General features: G+C 41.8%; 1 protein-coding gene across 1 annotated transcript; it reads right to left on the minus strand.

Annotated features, from left to right (window-relative positions):
• Positions 1 to 1,223: 1,223 nt before the first annotated feature.
• PIWIL1 (piwi like RNA-mediated gene silencing 1) lies at positions 1,224 to 16,970 on the minus strand. The gene is made up of 21 exons (XM_026716234.2): positions 16,846 to 16,970; positions 14,348 to 14,450; positions 13,992 to 14,121; positions 13,091 to 13,216; positions 12,221 to 12,435; positions 11,638 to 11,759; positions 10,951 to 11,031; positions 10,320 to 10,517; positions 9,836 to 9,947; positions 9,158 to 9,284; positions 8,602 to 8,719; positions 8,363 to 8,477; positions 8,025 to 8,212; positions 7,197 to 7,269; positions 6,438 to 6,638; positions 5,592 to 5,695; positions 4,752 to 4,822; positions 4,408 to 4,561; positions 3,683 to 3,808; positions 2,512 to 2,659; positions 1,224 to 1,670 (listed from the first exon to the last, which is right to left on the minus strand). The coding sequence occupies exons 2-21, from the start codon at positions 14,432 to 14,434 to the stop codon at positions 1,554 to 1,556; spliced, it is 2,613 nt and encodes an 870-aa protein (XP_026572019.1). The 5' UTR covers positions 14,435 to 14,450; positions 16,846 to 16,970; the 3' UTR covers positions 1,224 to 1,553.
• Positions 16,971 to 23,164: the final 6,194 nt, after the last annotated feature.

Consider the following 23,164-nt stretch of genomic DNA (forward strand, 5'->3'; position numbering starts at 1 on the left):
GTTTCATTATTCACTGAGATGCCCGTCATTTAAAAGGCGATGGGAGTCCCGATTCGTGTCCGGTATTAATTCCTGGGAGTGTGAAAATGTCGTGCAAAGGTTCATTATTATAATTTTTTTTTCAACTGTCTGTGTAAGTGCTGCTGTTCAGCTTTTCATGTAAGCTTTTTTAAAAAAAAAGCAAAATTGATTACGGCAGAAACAAAAAATGCAGATTTAAGGTGGCCGTTGCTTGGGGTTTCCATTATTGTTGAGCTTCAAAGTGTGTTTGAGTCAAATATGTAGAAGGAAATACGCAAAAATGTTGTGTATTATTCCTGGGCCACTGCCAGCAAGAAGTCTTTCAAATTAGAAAAGTTGAATTTTGTCACCCCTTCTTGTGACTGGAGATGAAAGATGGAGTCGCACAACCATTGTGTACGTGGAATTGAAAAAAAAAAGATTTGGCTGTTTAAGACTTTTGTAACCATTTGTATATTCTTTTTACTGTTTATACATACTTTTCAGACTGCCTTTGTTTTATAATTGATGGAAGGTTTGTAATATGGATGATCAAAGCTTTTTCCCCATTGTGTCTTCAAAGAAATATAATGTAAATTCTTGTAAAATAATAGTGTGCTGGATTTATGTAAAGGAAAAAAAAAATGGCCTAAACTTGTGGTTCAAAGTATTGTGTGGGCGTGTGCAACTGTGCATGTGTACAGTTGTTAATGTGTAAATTATTTTATATAAATAAATTTGATATTTTGTAGAAGGGTGTGGCTCCTGAATTAACCAATTAGCTATGTGTAAGCTAATTCAGACATGTTGGCTAAACATAGTTTAATCAAATGGTTTGCCGTGGCCAAAATCTCCCTTTAGTCTATGAAACTAGGTTTAATTTTAGCCTACTTCTTACATGCAAATAATTACAGCGAGGATTTTAAAGTACATAGTAAACTTGTTTTGTGTGTCTTTGAATCTTTTTTGGGGGGTACAATTTAGCTAAAAGGAACAAGACTTTGCACACAGTGACTAGAGTCCTCAATTTACGACTCCCAAATTTATGTTGCCAAGTGAGAAATTTGTTGAATGACTCTTGCCCTATTATACAACTTTTCTGGCCACAGGAAAAAAAAACACAGCAAGGGTGACAAGGCAGGTTGTCTACTTCACGGTCCCCTTATTCTCCGAGCAAAACACCTTACGGTACCACACTTTGAAAAACAGATTCCGACACAAGCTTTGCTGACATTAACTTTATTCGTAACACCCAGCCTCTGCTGACGAAACCACTATTTTGGCAACAAAACAGTAACATGCTCCAGTAAAAATTGATCTGGATGAAAAACTTAACCAAGTCATATACAGGCACAAATGATGATGATGATAATAATATAATAAAAAAAGATAATCTTGACATATTTATCACTGATGTGTGTAATACAACAGCACCAAATATCTACTCAATCGAGTTTTAAGGTACTTCTTTGGGGGGATTTTTTTTCTAACAAAAGAACTCTCTCTGGTCCAAATTCCCTTTCCATTCCATTATACCACCTCCTCTTGTAGACTCACAGATAATAAAGTTTCTCCGCAAGGGTTAAATTTGGCTCTCTGTGGATACTTTGCCCTACGAGGAAAGCCAGTTTATGGGCATACTGGCAAGGAGCTGGCACCCGAATGACTCCCTGCAGAGAAAGGAAGAGACACAAAACCTCATTTTTAAGGTAACAGCCATATTCTGGGACACAACAAACACTCAGCCTTGATGCTTTTGGACCAAGGAAGGAATTCCGTTTTTAGGATACACTTTCAAGAGTGGTTGAACAGGCCTATGACTTTAGGAATGAATGAAATTTCACCTCCTTTGACGTTTTAAGCAGAAAAAAAAATGGAATAAAAATTCAACAGGGGCAGATCCAGCAAGAAGACACAATCTAGATACACTAAATGGACTTTTTAAAATATAGTCACTCCTACAGGCTTAGGAGATCATTTTAAGATTTCTCAAAGAGGCATCCCGTGATTCGTCTCATTCAAACCCAGAAAAACGGACGTGAGGCTACAGGTAATAAAGAAGACAACTGCAGATGGGTTGGGGACCGTCAAAAACTACTTCTGAAGTTGATGGGAGGCAGGCTCACCTACAGCAACGTTGGAAGTGTTGGTATGGACATTGCTGGGCTGCAGAGCGTAACAATATCTAAATGCAACCACTTCGTTGTTGGTCCAGTTACATTTTTGTAACTTTACTGACTTAGTCCAACTTGCAGACATTTAGGGAATTTTCTAAGGCTAAAACTACCACTGTATTTGTTTTTTTCTCGCCTTTCCTGTTCATTCAGGTTGATAGAATCCGTTCCCTATCCAGATTCAATACGCAGCTCTTGGGCAACAAAAGGAAGGACTGGAATAAGATATAGGTAGTTTCCTCCATTTAATATTGGGGTTAGTAAGAAGCCTACAGCTCAACTGGTGCCGGTCTAAAGTAACCATGGAAGGCCCACTAAAGGGCAAGTGACTACTTACCGGCCAATTGTAGTACATGTGACACAGCTTATATGTTAGCCTCTGCATGTAGTCAGGCTTCAGCGCGCTGCTGTCGTAGATTACGTTGTAATGGGTGGGTGCAACTGTGCCACTTTTCACAGACTGACTCACAATGAAGAAATCGTACCTAGGGTGAGAAACAGATCAAAGCAGCCTTGAGATACGTTCAAGCTTGGAGAACTTCATCCTCCTGGAGATCAGAAGATCCCATTCAGGGATGGTCTTGGACCAGCCTAATCTGCGCTCAGAGCATCTCTCTTCAATGGCTAATGGGAAGTCCTTGGGTAGATTTCAAGGTAAAAAACTTCCCATTATTTTAAATTGTTATGTCAACAGTTGTCACCTGGTGTCTACATTGCTTGTCCATCACTGGGTTTAACTTCTCTAAGGAACTGACCCTGTCCTAGGCTAGTGTTCTTTCTTTCTGCATCCTGGATCTCACAAGGAACTATGAGACAAAAACAAACAAACAACCCCACTATTTTCTTCTCCTTTTGCTTCGTCTTATCTCACACCAAAAATGTTATCTTCCATTGAAAACTGGTGTAGAGGAATACCATGAAGACGGTATTCAACAACTGTTGGAGAATATCAACCTAACTCCAGAAGGAAGGAGAAAGAAACTCAAGGCTGCCCCTATCTTGATGCCCTTTGGTATAAGTATGATGAGGAAGAATCAAGATGGTTTTGAAATAAGAATTCTAGTCAGGTTTGAAGAATGGAAAATAGTCAATTCCTTCCTCGGTGAATAACAGAGTTGGAAGGGACCTTGGCAATCGTCTGCTCCAACCCCCTTGCTCAAGCCTGAGACCCAACACCATTTCAGACAAATGGTTGTCTGGTCTCTTCTTAAAAGCCTCCAGTGGTGGAGCATTCACAACTTCTAAAGACAAGCTGTTCAACTGATTAGTTGTTCTCACTGTCAGAAAATTTCTCCTTAATTCCAGGTTGCTTCTCTCCCTGATTAGTTTCCATCCATGGTTTCTTGTCCTGCCTTCCGGTGCTTTGGAAAACAGCCTGACCCCCCCCCACCATCTTTGGAGGACCCTCTTAGATATTAGAAACCACTCCCCACCAAGAATAGAAATCTCTCAACTTCCTGTTTTTGAGCGTCTGTACATTTTCCCCTTGAACTCAGCAGTTGACTTACCACTCTGGTCTGGTAACTTCCAAGTCAATAACTGTGCCAGGTGGTGGATTCTGTAGCTTTCCTTCAATTTCAGCAAAGAATCTGCTGTTCACACGTTTCTTTACCACGATCACTGTCAGTTTGGGACTTCAGAAGATTGCATAGCAAGGGTTAGTTTGCTTAAAGTGCTCAACATTTCTCAAGAGACAGACAGAAATTAAATGTGACTTCCCTTCTTTTAACCCATCATCCTCTGCTAATTCTCGGAAAATTAAAATGTGCAACAAGGAAAGCTGTGCATAAAATTGCCCGTGCAAACAAGCCAAAAAAAGATATACAGAATCACAAATACGCTGATTTGGTATCAGCAACTATTGTAGCCAAGAAAGGTTTATATGCCGAAGTGTAATGTTTCTGTAATTTTAAAAAATTATTTCTATTTCTTTGGCTGTCCCTAATGTTGCTCAAAGTCATTTCCAGTGTGAGCAACTCAGAAAATTGAATCAAAATAAGCCTTGATATGGCTGTTTCATTCACAGTGCCTGCATTGTGCTGCCTTATATACCTGACAGTCCAGCCCTGCCGCCATATCACATTTATTCTAGAGATCCTTTTGCTTCAAGAAATTACAGCCATGCAAGTTTACAAAGGGCCTTATAAGGGTTGAAGTAAACTGCCCTTTGGAGTATGGTCTACCCAACCAAGCCCTTTTCCTCCCAGGAAACTTGGTCAGGCCCCCAACTTACCGATAGTCAGATCCAACTGTTTTCAAGCACTCCAAGAATTGTGGGATTTCATAGCTCACCAAGGTTTTTAACTGACCGTCACCGACACCATCGCGATACACGATGATACGGGTAGGCATGTGTTCGTTGTAGGAATACCAAGTCCTGAGTGCCGCTAAGGAAAGACGGGGGAAGCAATTTACAAAAATTAAACCGGATTCCCTACCCCAAACAAAGAGGTCAGCCTTACCCTCCCTAGAACACAAAGAAGCTAGCTTCTTTTATCAAGATTATATTTCAAATATAGGACTGTCATTTCTTGAGTAAAGCTCTAAAACAATGACACTTTGTTGAGGCTATTTTACCTTGTAGGCACACTTTGAGTCCATCCACAATTTCTTGCCCACGATCTTGAAGCACACAGCGTGAATACCAACTGCCAAGAGAAAGCAAAAAGGCTCAGACCCCCAGAGACTTCCTGACCCTGCTGCCAATGACAATACAGGAAGTCCCTGACTTACAGCCAAAATTGGGACCGGAATTTTAGCCATAAGGTGAAGCACAGACGTGACTGGATTTGATTTTACAGTGGTTATTGAGCAAATAATCTGGTTGTTAAGTCAGAATCAACTAGTCATAAGTCCGATATGCCATAGTCTCCTTGGCATGGAATGGGACAACTCACTAGCAGCCAAATCACCCTGGGACAATTTAACAATTCAATTTAATTATTTAAAATAATAAAATAAAATAAAATAAAAATGTTTTCATTTTTTTCATTCTGTCCCTCCTTTTGCATCCTTTCTTCAATAATTCTATTCTATTCCACCGTTTCTTTAATACTGTCCCACAGCGAGTTGGCTGTGGCGAATTGTCACAGACCCTCCTGGTGTTCTCCTGAAAATTGTCGCGAATCAGTTAATGCGACCAAAGGATGCTACAACCGGTCATAAATGTGAACCAGTGTCCAAATAGGGCCATGTGATAGCAGAGGAGGAGGGAGGACATTTTGCAACAGTTGGGGAGGGCTTTGTAGGTTGCCAAGCACCCTTTCTGGGGACACTTTTCATTCCAAATGGCCGTTAAATGATAAGTGGCAACTTGAAGATTGCCCGAAACAGCAAAGCAATCCCTGAATGGCAACATAGCCACATATGAGTTTTCCTAAAAGATGTGTAGCTCTTGAAAAGGTCTAATAATCCTACCGGGTCATTCCATGATTCAAGCTTGCAACAAATGCTGCCACTGATCGCCGTCCAGCCGAAATGTCATGGTAACAGTCGATGCCCACGATCATGAGCTGCTTCATCTGGAATATTGGAGAATTATTGTCATGAGAGAGCCAGTTTGGCCTAGTGGCTAAGGCACCAGGCTAGAAAATCCCGCCTCGGGCATGAAAGCCAGCTGGGTGACTTTGGGCCAATCACCAGGAGTCTGGGAGTTCCAGTCCCACCTTAGGTATGAAAGCCAGCTGGGTGACTTTGGGCCAATCACCAGGAGTCTGAGAGCTCCAGTCCCTCCTTGGGCATGAAAGCCAGCTGGGTGACTTTGGGCCAATAACCAGGAGTCTGGGAGCTCCAGTCCCTTCTTGGGCATGAAAGCCAGCTGGGTGACTTTGGGCCAATCACCAGGAGTCTGGGAGTTCCAGTCCCGCCTTAGGTACGAAAGCCAGCTGGGTGACTTTGGGCCAATCACCAGGAGTCTGGGAGCTCCAGTCCCTCCTTGGGCATGAAAGCCAGCTGGGTGACTTTGGGCCACTCTCTGTCTCTCTCAGCCCAACCCACCTCAGCATGGTTGTTGTGGGGAAAAGAGAAGAGAAGAGACGATCTGTTCGCCACCTCAAGTTACTTGCAAAAATAAAGATGAGATATTAATTGATTCTTGAGTCAAAGACAGATTGTCAGTGAACTGGAACAAAACACAAGACATCCCCCAAACAAGCTAAGTTATGTTTTAACTCTCACGTGGGTTTCTTACAGGGCTGCTAAGCTAAACGCTCCTGGAAAGAGAGAAAGAAAAATAAAATAAAATAAAATATAAAAGCTACTTACTGGGATTTCAACGCTCCAGAGTTCTCCCCCCATTTTACAGTTCATCTGTAAGGCGATTTTGGTGGCTATGGCCATGACTGTTTGCTGCTTGCTCAAGGTGCGAGCCAGAACACACTGGCTGGGTGTGGGACAATCAGTACACAAGTATTTCTTGATTGCGTCGTATTTGTCTTTACGGTTACTGGACAGGATACACACCACCTTGAAGAAGCAAAGACAGTCAGTGCATCCTGAAAACCTCAAGAGTTCTATAGCTTGTTGGGAATCGCATCGTAGGCTACATTAGCAGAGCTACCCTGGAACAGCCAGCATCGCCTTTTGCCTTTTACACAGTGGTAAATCTGGAGTGCTCTCGATGACCCTCGCAGTCCTATATTTCCATCTTTCCAAAGACACTCAAAGGCAATTTAGATGGTCCAGTTAGAGAACGTTAGCCTAAAAGCATTTAAGTAAAGAACAAAGTTTTGATTTCTGCAGGCTTCGTAAGACTGTTTATAAGCTTTCTAGAGGACTTGCCCCCTAGGCCATTTTCCAACCATCTTTGATGTATTTAATCCGGATCTTGGCATGAGATATCAACTGATAAAAATGGGATCTGGCAGGGTTGCTGCCCCATTAATTCCCAGAAGCAAAGCTCCAGAGGGTGTTTAATCACTTAATCCCAAAGGTTTAAACCAGAGCAAACCCGTGGTTCCCTGCATCCTGTATTTAATCAGACAAACCATGACATTGCAGTTCATGGGATCACACTGGACATACCATCTGAGTATCGGAGGTAATCTTCTGCTTTAAGATTCTCAGGTACGCCTCTGTTCTGTCATCAACTTCAACCCTACAAAGAAAGATGTCATCTCTTTTACCGCTAACTGCATAAATGGGTATTTCTCCACCTGGATAACTTGAAAATGTGAGGACTCAAATCCACCAAATCTTAAAAGTTGTCCAGGTTGAAAAATACTGTACAGTAGAAATACTGTACTTGGTGCCAACTGATGCCCTACAGGTAAATCCTCGACTTTTGACCTCAGCCGGGACTAGAACATCTTATCATTAAGTGAGGTGGTCGTTTAAGTGAGGAGACGTGCCCGATGTTACAACATGGTTTTGCTGCTAAATGAATCCGGCTTCCTTCCACTGGTGGAAACTGGCTGGAAAGGTTTCCAATGGTGCTCAGGTGACCCTGGGACACTGCAACCATAAATACTTGCCAGCTGCCAAGAACCCAAATTTTGATCCCGTGATTGTGTGGATGCTGCAACAGTTCTAAGTGCAAGGACTGGTTGCAGGATACTTTTTTTGAATAGAGCTATAATTTCAAATGGTCATTAAACGAATGGTTGCAGGTTGAGAACTGTCTATCTACTCTATCTCTTTTTCTGTCTCTCTCTCTCTCTCTGATATCCGCTAACCTGGCTGTTCTGGGCAATGTTACAAACCCCACCTTCAAAATACTGCATTCCTTTTCGAGTAGTAGCTTCACCTGGGAATTCCCAGCGGGGAAACTGAGTCGTGGTTTAAATTGGCAACTTTAAATTCAGAAGCCCCCTCCCTGTCCCTGCCAAGAACAAGGGTCTTGGCGGTACTTACATGATGGCTTTGTTCATTCTTATGCCCATTGCGGGTGTGACTTTGAAAAGGTTTTGGACCAGAATATTAGCGGCGTCGTAATTCCGGCGGGTGTAGATCAGCAGCCAGTTTTCCAGGGGTTTTACACTGGTGAGGGGAGCACCTCTTGTTTCCCTGGACCAGTCTGCAAGCTGCGGGTTGTAGTCAAACTGAAAGGAAGCACTCGGAGTTCAGCACTTAACGAATTGGCCATGTCTCTCTTTTCTCTTCTTTTTCTTTCATCTAATTTAGCCTGCTCAGATTTTATTTTGGGGTGGGGGGGTTGTTTTAACCCACTTGAGGAAGGAAAAGTTGCCTACCGCTTTCCCTCCCTGACGAATTTTTTCAGATTGGACCACTCGCCCCGAAAAGGAAAGCAGTTTAGATTCAAAGCTTAGCCCCCAATCGCGTAGCTCTTTCTGAACGTTGTCATCTCTGCAAAAATAAAAATAGAGCTCGTAGATCAGGGGTGCACAACATGGTCAGCCTGTGGACTTCAATTCCCAGAATTGAAGTTGCCCCCCCCTTTTGGGGGGGGGAGGGAATTCCAGCAACCTACTTATTAATGTAACTGATAAGCCGTCCAACTTCACGCATTCTTTGTTCGGGCGCAAGCCTTGTGTGAACAGACAGATCTTTCATTACGTTAAAATCACTTCGCATCTTATTAGTCAGGCCTACAAAGAGGAAAAAGGACCAAGTGGAGGGAGACACCATACAATAAAATCAATAAAAGCCAGCACTCACACCCAACTCATTTATTATCCCCCAAAACGAATTAATCTAAAAGTTAAAAACATCCCCCTTATAATTGTCACGGCAGCTGGAGGTATAACAATCGTTTTCGCTAGATAATTCTCAGTGTTACATTAGGTAAAAAAAAGAAACTGCCTCGTTTCCAAATCAGAAGGTGGATCGTAGAATCCTGAAGCTGGAAGGGACCTTAGAGATCTTCTAGCCCAACCCCCTGCTCACTTTAGGCCATCCTCGACACTGTTCAAGATCTCTTCTTGAAAAACCTCCAGCCGTGGAGCACCGCAACTCCAGCAGGCAAGCCATTCCGTTGATTAAATACCCACTACTGGAGAAGTAAGGCTATTTTCGAACAACCAGACCTGTAAGATAGCAGAGTTCAGGGATGAGTATTACTGGTCCTGCCAAGGTACCGGAAGGGCCTCTCGTCCTCTTTGGCTGGCTAATCAAAACGGGTTGGTTCAAGTCGGTGATTTCTTGGGTGTATTGCTGTTTTAAAGAGCAGAAACGTTGTTTGAATCCGACACACCGAACGCGGAAAGAGGCTTCCTTTTTGCAAGTCTTAAACTACGTAAGGCAGAATCAGCTTCGTGAGACGGGGAGGCAATTTTTGTAAATTGCAAAGGAAAATAGCTTTGGGAAAGTCGACTCTGTGTTTCGTCAATATGCAATTGATCAAGGTCCCTCTTTTAATTCTGGGACCCCTTTGTAATTAGATCACAATGCAAGATTATTGGGAGGGGAAGAGCAATTAGTTTTTAAAGCCCCCCTTTTTGTGTGTGTGGCTGGAGGCTTAGCCTTGCAATTAAATTTCAACAATTATACGAACAACGGGTAATGGAACAAAGAGGCTTGCAGAGCCATTGCACATACTAAATGTCCCAGAGGCCATTTTGAATTACACGTATCCACGTGCTGATCAATGTCTTTTACTGATCAAAATCTAGCCTTAGCATTGCATTATAGATCCGATTGACTTAAACGGAGGGGAGAACCTACAATCAACCAGGGTCCTTTTCATTCCCACCAAAACTCCGTACCATCTTGTAGTAATCCACAAAGCTGATCTCGGTTCCATCAGATTTTTTGAAGGAATCCTTAGGACTTGATTCCCAATCAATATCGTCTACCCGGTACGTTTTGTTGTTATACCTGGGCAAAGGTTGAAAGGCTTCGTTAATCTTAAAATCACCTTAAATCTTAATCTCAATCTTAATTTCTCTTAAGGACTCTGCTTGTAGCCTCCCAGGGTTTGGTGGGGGGGGGGGAATTGCCATTTGGGATCTCCTCAACCGGCTTCTGATGAGCCGAGTCAACAGGGGAAGCTGGATTTGCTTAAGGACCATGTGATCCACTTAACAACGGCAGTGCCTGCCTGAAACCTAATGACCACCTCTCGCATAGCAGTGGAACGGTTGATTCCACCCCCCACCCCACCCCGCACCGTGGTGGTAAGTCAGGGACTAGCTGGGAAAGCAAAAGGCTTTGATCTGCACCATTAAAATCAAAATAAGCCGAGTTTACCGGGTAAGGACAATCACACCGATGAGTTCCTTTGTGCATAATTCTCGGAATCGCTGTTCTCCAACTTGATCATACAAGGTGTACATAAAATCCAGGACGGTCTCGCTTCGGAGGACTTTGTGGCTCACATCTGTGCAAAGCATGATGCTGGTCTCGTACTGCAGAATGGATGTGGTGAAGCCAGGCCAAATCATCAGCCTATCAAAGACCAAAAAAAAAAAAAAATTCAGTAGTTCACTCTGGACAACCACTTGCTCTCTTTTAAACCGACAGGGAGCAACTCCTCTCCCGTCGCAAACAAGTTCTGCAAGGGATCTGCAGCTCCAATAGAGAAACCCGTTTTAGGTGGGTGGTCGGTTGGCTTTCAAAACCAAGGTCCATGGGTCAGGCTGATCCCCCCTTAAAATGGATTATTTCAAGTCGCGCTAAGGAAAACCAGCTTGCTTGGGTTTGTAATCCCAGATCTTTACATACAAAAACGCTACAGGCATCAAATAAACATCTAAGGCAGAACGAAACGCTCATCTTTTGTTAGGAGAGGCAGAATGTATCTAGAAGCTTCCAAAAGAAGTAAGCAATGGATTGATTCTGGTCCCAGTTGTGATCATAAAGGCATTTCCAGTTTTATTACCTGTGCTTAGGAATATTGATCGGGTCACCTGGGTTGTAGTAATTACGCCCAATCTGCTGCAAGTTCATGATTTTCAACAATCTGAGAAAGAACAGAAATGGGAAAGTAACGTTATACATAGGGATCTTAGAAGGAAAGAGTCCGATTTTGGGCAATGGACGTTTTATTTTTTTTCTCTTCTCCCACAAAACTTTTTTTTAGTCCAGTTGGAGAAGAAATCATCGTAATTATGATTTCTGGCTTCCTAAACAATAATTCCCCTGCTGGGTGAGAAATCACACTCAAATTTGAGCTAAGCCACTTGTTCCAGGTGATTGATCAACAAATTCCATGCCCATCACAAAGACCTTCCAATTAGCCAGGATGATGAATGAGAGCAGCAATAGCGAAAATGGGTCAAAACTAGAAAAGCTTGTCTGGACCAATTGCAATAACTCGAATTGAGCTCTTCCCTTCCCCGCAAAAAAAAAAAAAAAAAAAAAAAAAAAAGTGAAAACCAAAATCTTTGCAGACCCTTCCCCACATTAATGAATTCTACAAATTGTCTAGTAGAAATATAATTAATTTCTCATACTTTAAAAAAAAATATGTCCTGACTCTCTAATGCACAGATCCTAGTAATCCCAGCTCTCTCTCTCAAAAAAAAAAATTAAATAAAAATAAAATGTGTATGCAGCAAAGGCTAACCTTCTAAAAATAATGTTGTAGAATTGTAGGCATGTTGGCGAAGTCGATGGAAGTTCATTGGTTAATGTGATGGTGATCTTCACAGTCTCTCCCTGCCGTGTCTGGCTTAACACCTCTGTAACCTAAGAGAATCACCAATAATTATTTTTAGGATGGGATGATTTTAACCTCCAGAAGCCTTAAGAAAAACTGACTAGAATCAAGAAATGGACAAGACTTCGTGATTTCTAAATGCTTCTCATTCTATGTGCAATGCCCATCGCTGATGCCACAAGCACAGTGGCTAAAATGCAGTATTGCAGGCTAAAATTCTGCCCACTGCCAGCAATTCAATCCTGACCGGCTCCAGGTTGACTCAGCCTTCCATCCTTCCAAGGTGGGTAAAATGAGGACCCAGATCGTTGAGGGCAAGAGGCTGACTCTTTAAACCGCTTAAGAGAGGGCTGGAAACTACTGTGAAGTGGTACATAAGTCAAAGGGCTATTGCTCAACCTCAAGGACTCGATTTCCATAATTCTAAATTGCCACAGCCAACCGAGGCTGTATCTGAGCTATTCAGACTATGACTGAATATCGCCGGTACCTTGTTTTCCAACTTCTTGGGTAAGAACAAAATGGACCCATCGAAAGCATGCGTCTTGCCAATCAAGTTCTCGTGTTGGAACAGCAAGGCTGCCCGAAGACGACGGGCTTCCATCTGTGGGTTGTAGTCAATGTGGTACTGGTACAAAGCCCATTGCGGGCGAGACGACAGCCGGAAGTGGTTGGTGCTCAATCTGATTAAATTCCCCGATACACCTGTGGAAAGGTACCCATCTGTTAGCCATTTATTATCAGAACAGAATAGAACAGAATTGGAAGGGACCTTGGAGGTCCTCTAACCCCTGCTCAAGATAGGAAAGCCTATCCCACTTCAGACAAGTGGCTGTCCGTTCTCTTCTTAAAAGCCTCCAGTGATGGAGCACCCACAACTTCTGAAGGCAACTTCTGTTCCACAGGTTAATTGTTCTGACTGTCAGGAAATTTGTTCTAAATTCCAAGTTGGATCTCTGATCATCTTCTGTTACTCCTTGTCTTCCCCTCAGGTGCTTTGGAGAATAGATTGACCCTCTCTTTTTGGGGGGCAGCCCCTTAGATATGGGAAGACTGGTATCACGTCATCCCTAGTCCTTCTTTTCATGCCACTACACAGACCCAATTCCATCAACCGCTCTTTAACAAGCATTTATTAAACAAGCATTTTCAACAGCTCTGCCACTGACTGGCGTACGTTCCATCCATCAACAGTAAAAGCGCTAGCACCACATCAACTACCAAGTGCGGGACACCTGCGTTTCTTCACGGAGGATTAACATATTGTTGGATGTTGCTACAACTGGAAGGGGCTGGAAGGGTGACAGAAAAAGCGCTCAAGAGAAAAATGGGAACTTTTCCTAAGAATCCTGTATAGTACCTGTTTTGGATTCTCTGACATGTTCCATTAAGTGACGGGTGTTTACACCAAGATCATGGTAGTCTCTGCGGCGTCCACCTCGTTCTCCCAAACTCATTTCTTGAAAGCCTGCTGAAATCTTAAGTTCTATAAAGTAGAGGACAAAAAAAAAAAATATCAGTCATAATCTGCCTTTGTGGTTAATTCTGGACAACCTGCCTCCTGAACGCTATTGGGCAAGTGGGCTGCTGCTGCTAAAGATGACCTAAAATGACCCACTGGGGATGACATAGAAGTAAGAAACCCCGATCAACTGGATCACAAGACTTGCCTCTTAGCAACCCAGAGAGAAAGCACCATATCAATTTCATGGTTAGTTAGGTCAGCTCCTACAGCTGCTTCTTATAGGGAGGCATTAATAAAGAGATCAACAAATCATTTCTAAGATTACCATCACTGAAAGGAGGGGTATGTGACTCCTACCAGATCAGGGGTTTTCTAAAAAAAAAAAAATGTGTTAAGATTGATAGAATAGTTGTAGCTTGGGGTCGAACTGTGGGGTCCTTGGCGCTCTCTGAGCTTGGTAGTTTTCTTGCAGATACTTCATCACCCAACTTGGTAATGTCATCAGTGCTAGAAGGGAGCGGGCTTTGCAGAGGGGGAGAAGGAGGACGACTTGGGGTCCTTGGTGCTCTTTGAGTCTGGCTGTTTTCCCGTTTCGTTACCAAAGCAGGCAGTGCATAATGGCTAAGACTCCAGGATGAATATATACAGCGCTCCAGGAATTCAACCCACAGAAAGGCAGCAGGCCAAAATAACAGCTGCACCCCCACTTTATTTCTATTTCACCAATGTACGTTCAAACTTTGGTTCGACTCCAGGAACGCGGAGAGGATATCTGTCTTTGAGCGCCCAATCCTACCTTCCGATTTCGATTTCAAAACCGGGGGTCCCACTTGTGGGCCATATCCAGCCTTAGCTCCATTTCCTGCTTCAGCCTGCAGCACTGGAGGCTGCTGGGGAGTTACTGAGCTGTATCCAGGCGCAGAAACCTAGAGGAGGCAACGCTGGTTTAAAAGGAGGCTGCTCAATATCGAAAGACAAACCACATTATGGTAAATATCACGGACCAGAGGCCAAGGCTGACCCTGGAAAACCAGAATTATAATTCTTATCATTCCACTGAACAGGCTAGCTGGGGCTTCTAGGATATCGGTGATCAGAGGAGCACCCGTCCTTTTTAAAAAGGTTTTTAAAATGTCATTTTTTTAAACTTACAGGAGCTGGTCCCACTGTAGAGAGCGTTGTTTCTTGACCACGAGCTCGCCCCCTCGCCCGAGACCTCGCTCTTGCTCTCCCAGTCATTGTCTCACTGAATGAGCTGTAATGGCAGACAAACATGTCATTTTCATTCTTTTTCACATTTCCAGGGTTAAAAAAAAATACAGCCTGCTTTAAACTGAACCCATTTCCAGTGCATCTTTTCCGGCAATGAGTTTAATTAGTACATCAGAGGAACCTTCCCCGTGTTTTTTAAAAGATGTCCCCTTTAGCACAGAAGTATAAGCCAGGATTTGAAGCACATCCTGGCTTATGGTTCCCTTACTGATAACTGCAAGCCCCAACTAATCCACAGGATTTCAGAATGAACCCAGCAAGGTCCAAAGTAGATTTTGTGCAAGCTAAAATTCCAAGGTGGGTTTTTGAAGCTGCAAACCTCTAGGAGAGACTCCCATTGTTCAAGCTGGACTTTATCTATCTATCTATCTATCTATCTATCTATCTATCTATCTATCTATCTATCTACATATATATGCATATATATACATACACACACACACATATATATGAAATACCACCTCACGCATCATCACAAAATCTCCAGAAACATAAAGCCTGCAAACTTGAAATTTGGCACGTGGGTTCCTCTTGGCTTCCAGAGGCTCACTAAGAAAAGATTTTTCAAAATGACCACCAGAGCATTAGTATTTTCCATATTATTATTCTTAACATGCTCTGATGCTAAGGAACTCTACTCCCCCTCCCCACCTGAAAAGAAATCTGTTCTAAATGCAAAACACAAGGAGTTTTAGTTTCAGAGCACCAAGGAGCTTTAGTACAGAACAGTTGAGCTAAGCCATGCCCAGGCTCCTTGCTGTCTACCTGCTCACACAGGTTCCAAACAGCCCTCAACTCTCTCACACACTGACAGGACACTAGCCAGATGAATACCGATGGATGCTGGTAGGCAGAGGCAAAAAATTTTCTTCTTATTTTCCTCCCCCCCAATTAAGCCTGACCACATAGTTTCGTAGCAAAGCACAGGCATCCAACTAGTCTAGCATATATTTAAACTAGTATCAAATGTTTGATTTGATGTGGGCCAATCTGGGAACATCAACCCAGATACCCATTATGGGTAGCAAATAAATATGCAACAATCCCAGTTGAATGGGGTTATGGGCTTTTGCAATCCAGATACCACAATTCTCATGTGAATCAGAGACACACAAAAGCAAAATACTGGAGCACTCCAACCAACATTCTTCCTTTTGGACTAAAACTCCCGTCATCCCCAAACACCTAGGATACCTCATCTGTTTTTTAAACAATACTTTTCATTTGTATGATATACCCATTGGTTAAGTCTTATTATCTCAATAGGACCTATCCTTACAAAGACACTTTAAATTCTTCACTGCGCTGTAAGCCTGTTTTCAAAAATATACACAAAATGAGTAACAATGTCAACTTCCCCAAATTGTTAGTAAATAGGAACTACTACCACTAGTAGCTTATAGTATTCCTCCCAATTCATAATTTGTGTGTGTTGAGGTGGGGTGGGTTTCCCACTTTTCTCACCTTTTACAAAGATATATTTATAGATACCCAAATTTAAGATTATTCTGAATCAACCTAGTTTGATATATATATATATATAATAAACCTAGTTTGATTCATTTAAGCCACTCATTAATGACATAATGATAAAGACTATAGAAACACTTGAAAACACTAGGATAATTAAAATATTGAGTCATCAATGATCCACTGAATTAAATGAACTAATGAATTTTAGATTTTAGGCATCATTGTAAAACAATTTGCTCATTTATTATTTTTTTTAAAAATAAGGCTATTGTTAAGTCTTAAAACCACTAGAATTAAGATATTAATTCATTAATGAACCATTAACTAAATTGTTAAATAAGTAACAATGTTAACCTCCCTAATGAGAATAACAAGTGTTAGTAAGTTTGTTAGTAACTAACAAGGTGATTTCTATATTTTAGAATTATAAACTCTTTTGCTCCTTGACTAGTGGTTTTTTTTTTACTTTTTTCTGTTATGAGACTATTTTTAAAAAATAGAAACGTAAGTCTTGAAAGCAGTGGATTATTCTTCATTTGCAAATGTGTTCAATTTTTTTTCCTCCCCTCCATTTTTTACACACAAGTTGCAAACCCTCCATTTTTACTCCTTATTTTTTTTAAAATTGAGTTTAATTGAAGCTATTTTATTTTATAGCCGTCTTTTCATTGTACGAGAAACACACTAGAAAAAATATATATAATTCTCTACTAACGCCATGCAACTTCCTTCCTGGCATCCCCGTTTCACAGCACAAATCCTTAATTAAATTTATACTATTACGAATAAAATAAGTTGAAATTGGGAATTTTTTTTTTTAAAAGGAAACATCAAAAGGAATAACCAGAGCGATACCGTCGCAAGAAGTTTTCACAGAATTAAAATAAATGAAAACAAACACTAACCAAAGAAAGCTTCGAATAAAAAAAAAAACCGAAACAAAAACTAATAATAAGCACGATTTTCAAACGGCGCTGGCTTTTCCCTCCAACGGTGAAAAACCGCCTCGCCCGGAAGGATCACTCCGCGTCCTGTACCACGTGACACGGCTTGCTTTTTAAAGCGGAGGCGCCGGGGACTATTTTTCCCTCCACCCCACCCCCCGCCGCTCTCGGAGGAAGACGGTACACCATGCTCCCTTCGTACCATTAGTTCAAAGGCTGCGTTGGGCTCTCATTGGCGGAGCGGCGTCTCGCGCGTTCCCTCCTCCTCCTTTTTTTTTTTTTTAACATTCCCCCCCAACCCCGCGGACGGAGCCGAAAAAGGCCGAAGCTCCTGAGACTCGGAAGCTTCCGAAGAAGTCCGAGAACTCCCGAAGGCTTCTTTAAAAGCAGAAGATCGGGAAACTTTTTGGCTTGCTTACAAATTTGCCTTTGTTATTATTATCATTATTAAATAACTTTGGGATGCGAGGAGGAAGCTGCGTTGGATTCCAGTGAAAGAATATTGTAGATTTTTTTTTTGAACCAAAGGGTTAATTGTGCCTTTTTGCACCACAAACATACCACAATTTATATGAAGGTGTTGATAAGGATTAAGTGGAACATTATTTCAGGGATGTTAGTTTGTATTAGGTTCATGATATAGAATCCTCTCAACATTGAGGCCAACATTGTTCTTGCTCAGACATTGGTTAAGTGAGTTTTGCCCCATTTTACGACCATTCTTGCTGCAGTTCTTAAGCAAATCATTGCATTGTTAAGTGAGTCACAGGGTTCTTAAGCGAATCCGGCTTCCCCATTGACTTGGCTTGGTGGAAGATCTCAAAACAGGGAATCGCGTAACCCCGGGAGGCGGCAACCGTCATAAGTCCGTGCCAGTTGCCAAGTGTCTGGATTTTGTTCATGTGACCATGTCATAAATGTGAGAAACGGCCATAAGTCTCTTCTTCCAGGGCCCGTTGTGACTTGTTAAGTCCAGGGCTACCTGTATGAGTGTTTTAGGCCAGGGGTCTCCAACCTTAGCAACTTTAAGATTTGTGGACTTCAACTCCCAGAATTCCTGGGAGCTGGCTGAGGAATTCTGGGAGTTGAAGTCCAAAAGTCTTAAAGTTGTCCTGTTTTAGGCTATTTTACAAGTTGGTGTTATTTTGCCTTCAGTTCGTGGTGTTATTTTTGTATATTTAGAGAGGGGTATTGTTTAGAGCAAGGGTCTCCAACCTTAGCAACTTTTTGTGGACTTCAGCTCCCAGAATTCCCCAGCTGGCTGGAGAATTCTGGGAGTTGAAGTCCTCCAGACTTAAAGTTGCCAAGGTTGAAGACCCCTGTTGAGTGTTGTTACGTCTGTTACCAAAGTTTAGAGATCATTCTTGTTTGGTGTCATTTTTCTGTACTTGGATTGATTTAAGTTGTCTTTTCTTCGTCTGTATTTTAAGTCCCCTCTTGGATGGCACACTTTTCTGAATTTTGCATTCCCGAGTGTTCGGTTTATCACGTTTATAAACTTTGGCTTTTATTTATGGTCGTTCTACATCAGTGGAAAATCATCTGTAAAACCCATCTGTCTTTTCTTCTTTATTGACTTAAAGTAAATAAAGTCTGGATTACAATACATGACACTAGCTGGACAAATTGTACATTATAATAATCATTAGCTGGACAATTGATAAAGTATAATTAGTTGGATAGGTTAACATAAATCATGATAAATTGCGGATGCTCCATCACTGGAGGCTTTCAAGAAGAGCCTGGACAGCCATTTGTCTGAAACAGTACAGGGTCTCCAGCCTGAGCAGGGGGTTGGTTTAGATGACCTCCAAGGTCCCTTTCAATCCTCTTATTCTATGTTCTAAATGCCAATTCTGCTTGCTTTCTCATCACTGCAAACATGCCACAAACACACACAGCCTTCTCCCAGGAGCCTCAGGAAAGACCTGTGAAGACCTCTGAAGTCCCCTCCAACTCTGTCATTCTATGTGCTATAATTATCTGGATAATAATTTGCTGGATTTCCTGACCTTGTCAATGTAATTTTGGACATTTTGAATAGTTGAAGCATCTCAGTTCTGTTGTACTGTTTAACGATTGCAAATAAAGTCAAGCATAAAATTCAAGCATAACGGTTGCAGGAACTGGGTCTGTCTAGTTTAATGAAAAGAAGGACTAGGGGAGACATGATAGCAGGCTTCCAATATCTCAGGGGCTGCCCCAAAGAAGAGGGAGTCAAGCTATTCTCCAAAACAACCTGAGGGCAGGACGAGAAGCAATGGATGGAAACTAACCAAGGAGAGAAGCAATTTACAACTAAGGAAAAATGTCCTGACAATCAAAACAATTAATCAGTGGAACAACTTGCCTCCAGAAGTTGCCAATGCTCCAACACTGGAAGTTTTTAAAAAGTTGTTGGATAACCGTCTGTCTGAAATGGTGTAGGGTTTCCTGCCTAAGCAGGGGGTTGGACTAGAAGACCTCCAAGGTCCCTTCCAACTCTGTTATTCTATTCTAAAATCTCTTCTGTCCAGCCAGACAGGTCCATGGGTCTCCCAGCAGAGGGCAGAAGATCTCCAGAAATCTTTCTTGCAAGCTGGGAACCTTGAAAACTCCATACTGGTCTTCGCTGTTCCTGGATTTTGGGGAAAGCGGGTTCCCAAACCCGCTTTTCAGTTGTTGGTCAGCTGCTCCCTTCAGAACTGGCCAGATGCTTATTTGAAGGGCTTCTCTCCAGCTTGTCCCTTTGCCATTTCCCTTTCCAGTTTTAAAATTAAAAATTTAATGTTTAAGAAATGGCAGCCTGGCCCCTGCAAGGAAGGACCAATTTTTCTGCAACCCGTCACTTCAAATAAGGGTTGGGCTCTGTGCTTTTTTCCAAAATTCCTTGTAACAAACCTGTACAATTCCTTGTAACACATTTGGGGCAATGTTTAGGAGGCGGTGGGCAAAGAAATAGATATGAGAAGCATTCCTTCCAAAGCTCAAGATGTCTGTTTATTTATTTGCATCCTGCCTTTATTATTTTTAGAAATAACTTGAGACACAAATATATTCTATACTCTTTCCTCCTGCCATTTGACAGGGATGGTGTAAGATCTCCTGCTTGGGTGGGGAGGTTGGACTAGATGACCTACACGGTCCCTTCCAACTTTATTATTCTGTTATTTTCCCCGCAACGACAACCCTGCGAAGTGGGTCAGGCCGAGAGCTGGGAATTGCATGACGATCCCTCTCGGATGGCACAATTTTCTGATTTTTGCATTCCCGGGTGTCGGTTTATCCTGTTCATAAACTTTTTAAAGTTTGGCTTTATTGATTTTTCAGCATTTCCGGTTTCCTTAACATTCCCTTTGCTTTGTTTTCCTTTCCTTCTTCCCCTTCCTGAAGTTTAGTAGATTAACGTTAGCAGTTAGAGAGCAAGAAGAAAAAGAATACTATAAGATATGGGATTTATTTTACCAACGGTTAGATAGACAAATAGGAAATTGAAGTATAATACAAAAGCAATGATATGTTACAACTGATTATATTGGAATGAATTATAAGATGAATCAAAATTAGTAAGAACTGAGATTTGCTCTAAAGGATAATGTGGATTTGAAATTAAAGTCTAACGGTCTAATAATGATATAATATGATGTGGAAAGTTGATTAATGCAATATGAATGTAAATTGAAGGGGAAAAGACTATAGATATTGTGCACAATGAAAATGTACCAACCGACACACTGTATAATTGAAAGAAGGTTTTATCTGTTGTTTTATGTTTATGTTCGTTGTTAAAAATAAAAAAAAACTTTTTGAGGAAAAATGTTCCTTCCCCTCTTCAGCCTTCTCTGGATGAAAAGGTTGTAAAAACCACGTTTAAAAAATGAATCTCCAGGGAGAAGCTCCCGAGAAATCAGATTTGTAAACTGACTTCTGGTGATTTGCTCCCCGGAGGTTCATTTTTCAATCCTGGTTTTTCACAACCTTTTGATCAATGGCTCTTAAAAGCCATTTGAGTTTTTCCTCAATCCTGTTAAAACTGTTAGCTGCCAAAAGTTTTATTTATGTGTTTATTTATAAAATTTATATATGCTGTCCATCTCACTGTTTGATTCTTGGGTGGCTTGCAAAATGATAAGCAGTCTCCTGGAAGTGACATTTGGGGGTTGAGTGTGCAAAATATCAAAGCAAAAAAACAAACAAAAAACAGCTGGGTTTCCCCTCCCCCACACAAGGATACATGGGATAAATTTATCCATAAATGCTGGATTTCTGCCAAATCCTTCACTTTGGGGGCTGTGTTCCTGGATTAGCCCGGATCTAATCTCAGAATAAATTGCAATCATTTTATTACTATGATTAATTTTTATAGAGGGTGCTTTGCCTGGTCTGGTTTCTATGCTCACTTTCCAGAATTTATAAACATTGATAAACACGGGTGAGATAATGGCTGTCGAAGGGCGTTTGTCAAAACAGTTGTGTAAAACACAGAACGGCTTTTGTTAAAACAACTTTTGAAAACAAAACCTTTTGTTTTGATAGCTTTATTTGCGGAGTCAAGGGCACAAATGTGGATCTGAACCGCAGCCCTTGCCAGATTTAAGAGAATTTTAAATCTGGTTTTAATCCAGATTTATAAACTGGATTCCCATGGTGTGTACCCTGGAGATTCATTTTTTACTTCTGGTTTTGTCACCTTTTTTTTTATCAATAGCTCTTAAAAACCATCTGCTTCCTCTTCAATACTCTTAACTGTTAGCTGCCAATTTTTTTATTTTATTTATCTATTTAATTGATATGCTGCATGTCTCATTCTTGCAGTGACTCTAGTTAGCTTATCAAACAATCAGAAAAAGACAATAAAACCGAACCATTGACATTAAAGACGAAAGAATTACGATTAAAATTAAAAAGGAAGATTTCAGGGTTTTGAGGGTTTTCTTGCCATATTTTTTTTTTAAAAAAACATTCTTTCGCAGATTTTGTACCCTCTGCTGATCTTTTACTGTCATTTCCCTTGGGCCGTAAATAAAGACGGAGCATGGTTTTTAACTGAGGGATGGGATGAAGTTTTCCTGGGGTCTTTCTGCATCTTTTTGCAGGGCAGGCAGGCTCTGGGGGGGTCACTCTACAAACCAGGACGATGCAAGATGCTAGGCTAAACTATGGTTGGCTGGTTTTGCTATCCAAAGCACCAAGATAAAGGCGGGACAGCCCCCCTTGTGAGGTGGGGGTGAGCTTTTAATTTGCACCTGAAAATCCAGGCCGCCTTCCTTCCCACCTCTGGTTCCCCCCCCCCCCCGTCTCCCTTCGGGATCTACCCCGAGACAAAGACAGAGCATCAAAGGAAGAGAGCTCAGCGGGACTGTCATAAGCCTGAAGTTATAACTTAGGCATGCAGCTTTAAAAGGGGGGGAGGGGGAAGGGGTTGAGGAGACATGTTGGTCTCCCTCTGTCTCTTTCTGCTGTGAGTCGCCTCTAGTAATTAAGAATTTGACGCCTGCTGCTTTATCATCTCATTAGCAAAAGAAGGAAAGGGGTGGTGGGGTGAATTTTATCCTGGCTTGCTAAGAATCCAGCCTACCCCAAGTTGATCAATTCATGAAAGGGAAAGTTAAATTTCTAAAGGAACCAAAGTGGCTTGGTTCAGGAGGCTTTGCCTTGTGTTCTTTTCCTTTTCCCTTCATCGCTTCCTTTCCTTTCCTTTCCTTCATCTCTTTTTCCTCCCCTTTCCTTTCTTCCCTTTCCCCTTCTTCATTCATTTATTCTCTTTCCCATCCATTTACTCCCTTCCCTTTCCCTCCCCTTCATCTCTTCTTCCTTTCCTTTCCTTTCCATTCTTTTCCTTTCCTTTCCTTTCCTTTCCTTTCCTTTCCTTTCCTTTCCTTTCCTTTCCTTTCCTTTCCTTTCCTGTCCTTTCTGTTCCTTTCCCCTTTCCTTTCCTTCCTTTCCTTTCCTTTCCTTTCCTTTCCATTCCATCCCTTCCCTTTCCTTTCTTTTCCTTTCCTTTCCTTTCCTTTCCTTTCCTTTCCTTTCCTTTCCTTTCCTTTCCTTTCCTTTCCTTTCCTTTCCTTCCCTTCCCTTCCCTTCCCTTCCCTTCCCTTCCCTTTCTTTTCCTTTCTCCTTTTCTTTTCTTTTCTTTCCTTTCCTTTCCTTTCCTTTCCTTTCCATCCCACCCCACCCCTTCCCTTCCCTTCCCTTCCCTTCCCTTTCCTTTCCTTCCCTTTCCTATCCTTTCTCTTCTTTCCTTCCTTTCCTTTCCCCTCCTTTCCCCTTTCCTTCCTCCTTCCCCTTCCTCCTTCATTTT

This window comes from Pseudonaja textilis, chromosome 15 (genome assembly GCF_049901715.1).
Source record: "Pseudonaja textilis isolate UNSWEBS1 chromosome 15, rPseTex1.2, whole genome shotgun sequence".
Lineage (NCBI taxonomy): Eukaryota > Metazoa > Chordata > Lepidosauria > Squamata > Elapidae > Pseudonaja > Pseudonaja textilis.

What these genes read in the sequence shown, in the direction of transcription:
- PIWIL1 (XM_026716234.2), bottom strand. Translation starts at nt 14,434, where the DNA reads ATGACTGGGAGAGCAAGAGCGAGGTCTCGGGCGAGGGGGCGAGCTCGT. An exon ending in CCAAGAAGTTGGAAAACAAG is followed by an intron (nt 11,760 to 12,220) that starts GTACCGGCGATA and finishes TGATTCTCTTAG; the next exon opens with GTTACAGAGGTGTTAAGCCA. An exon ending in ACATGTACTACAATTGGCCG is followed by an intron (nt 1,671 to 2,511) that starts GTAAGTAGTCAC and finishes CTTTCTCTGCAG; the next exon opens with GGAGTCATTCGGGTGCCAGC.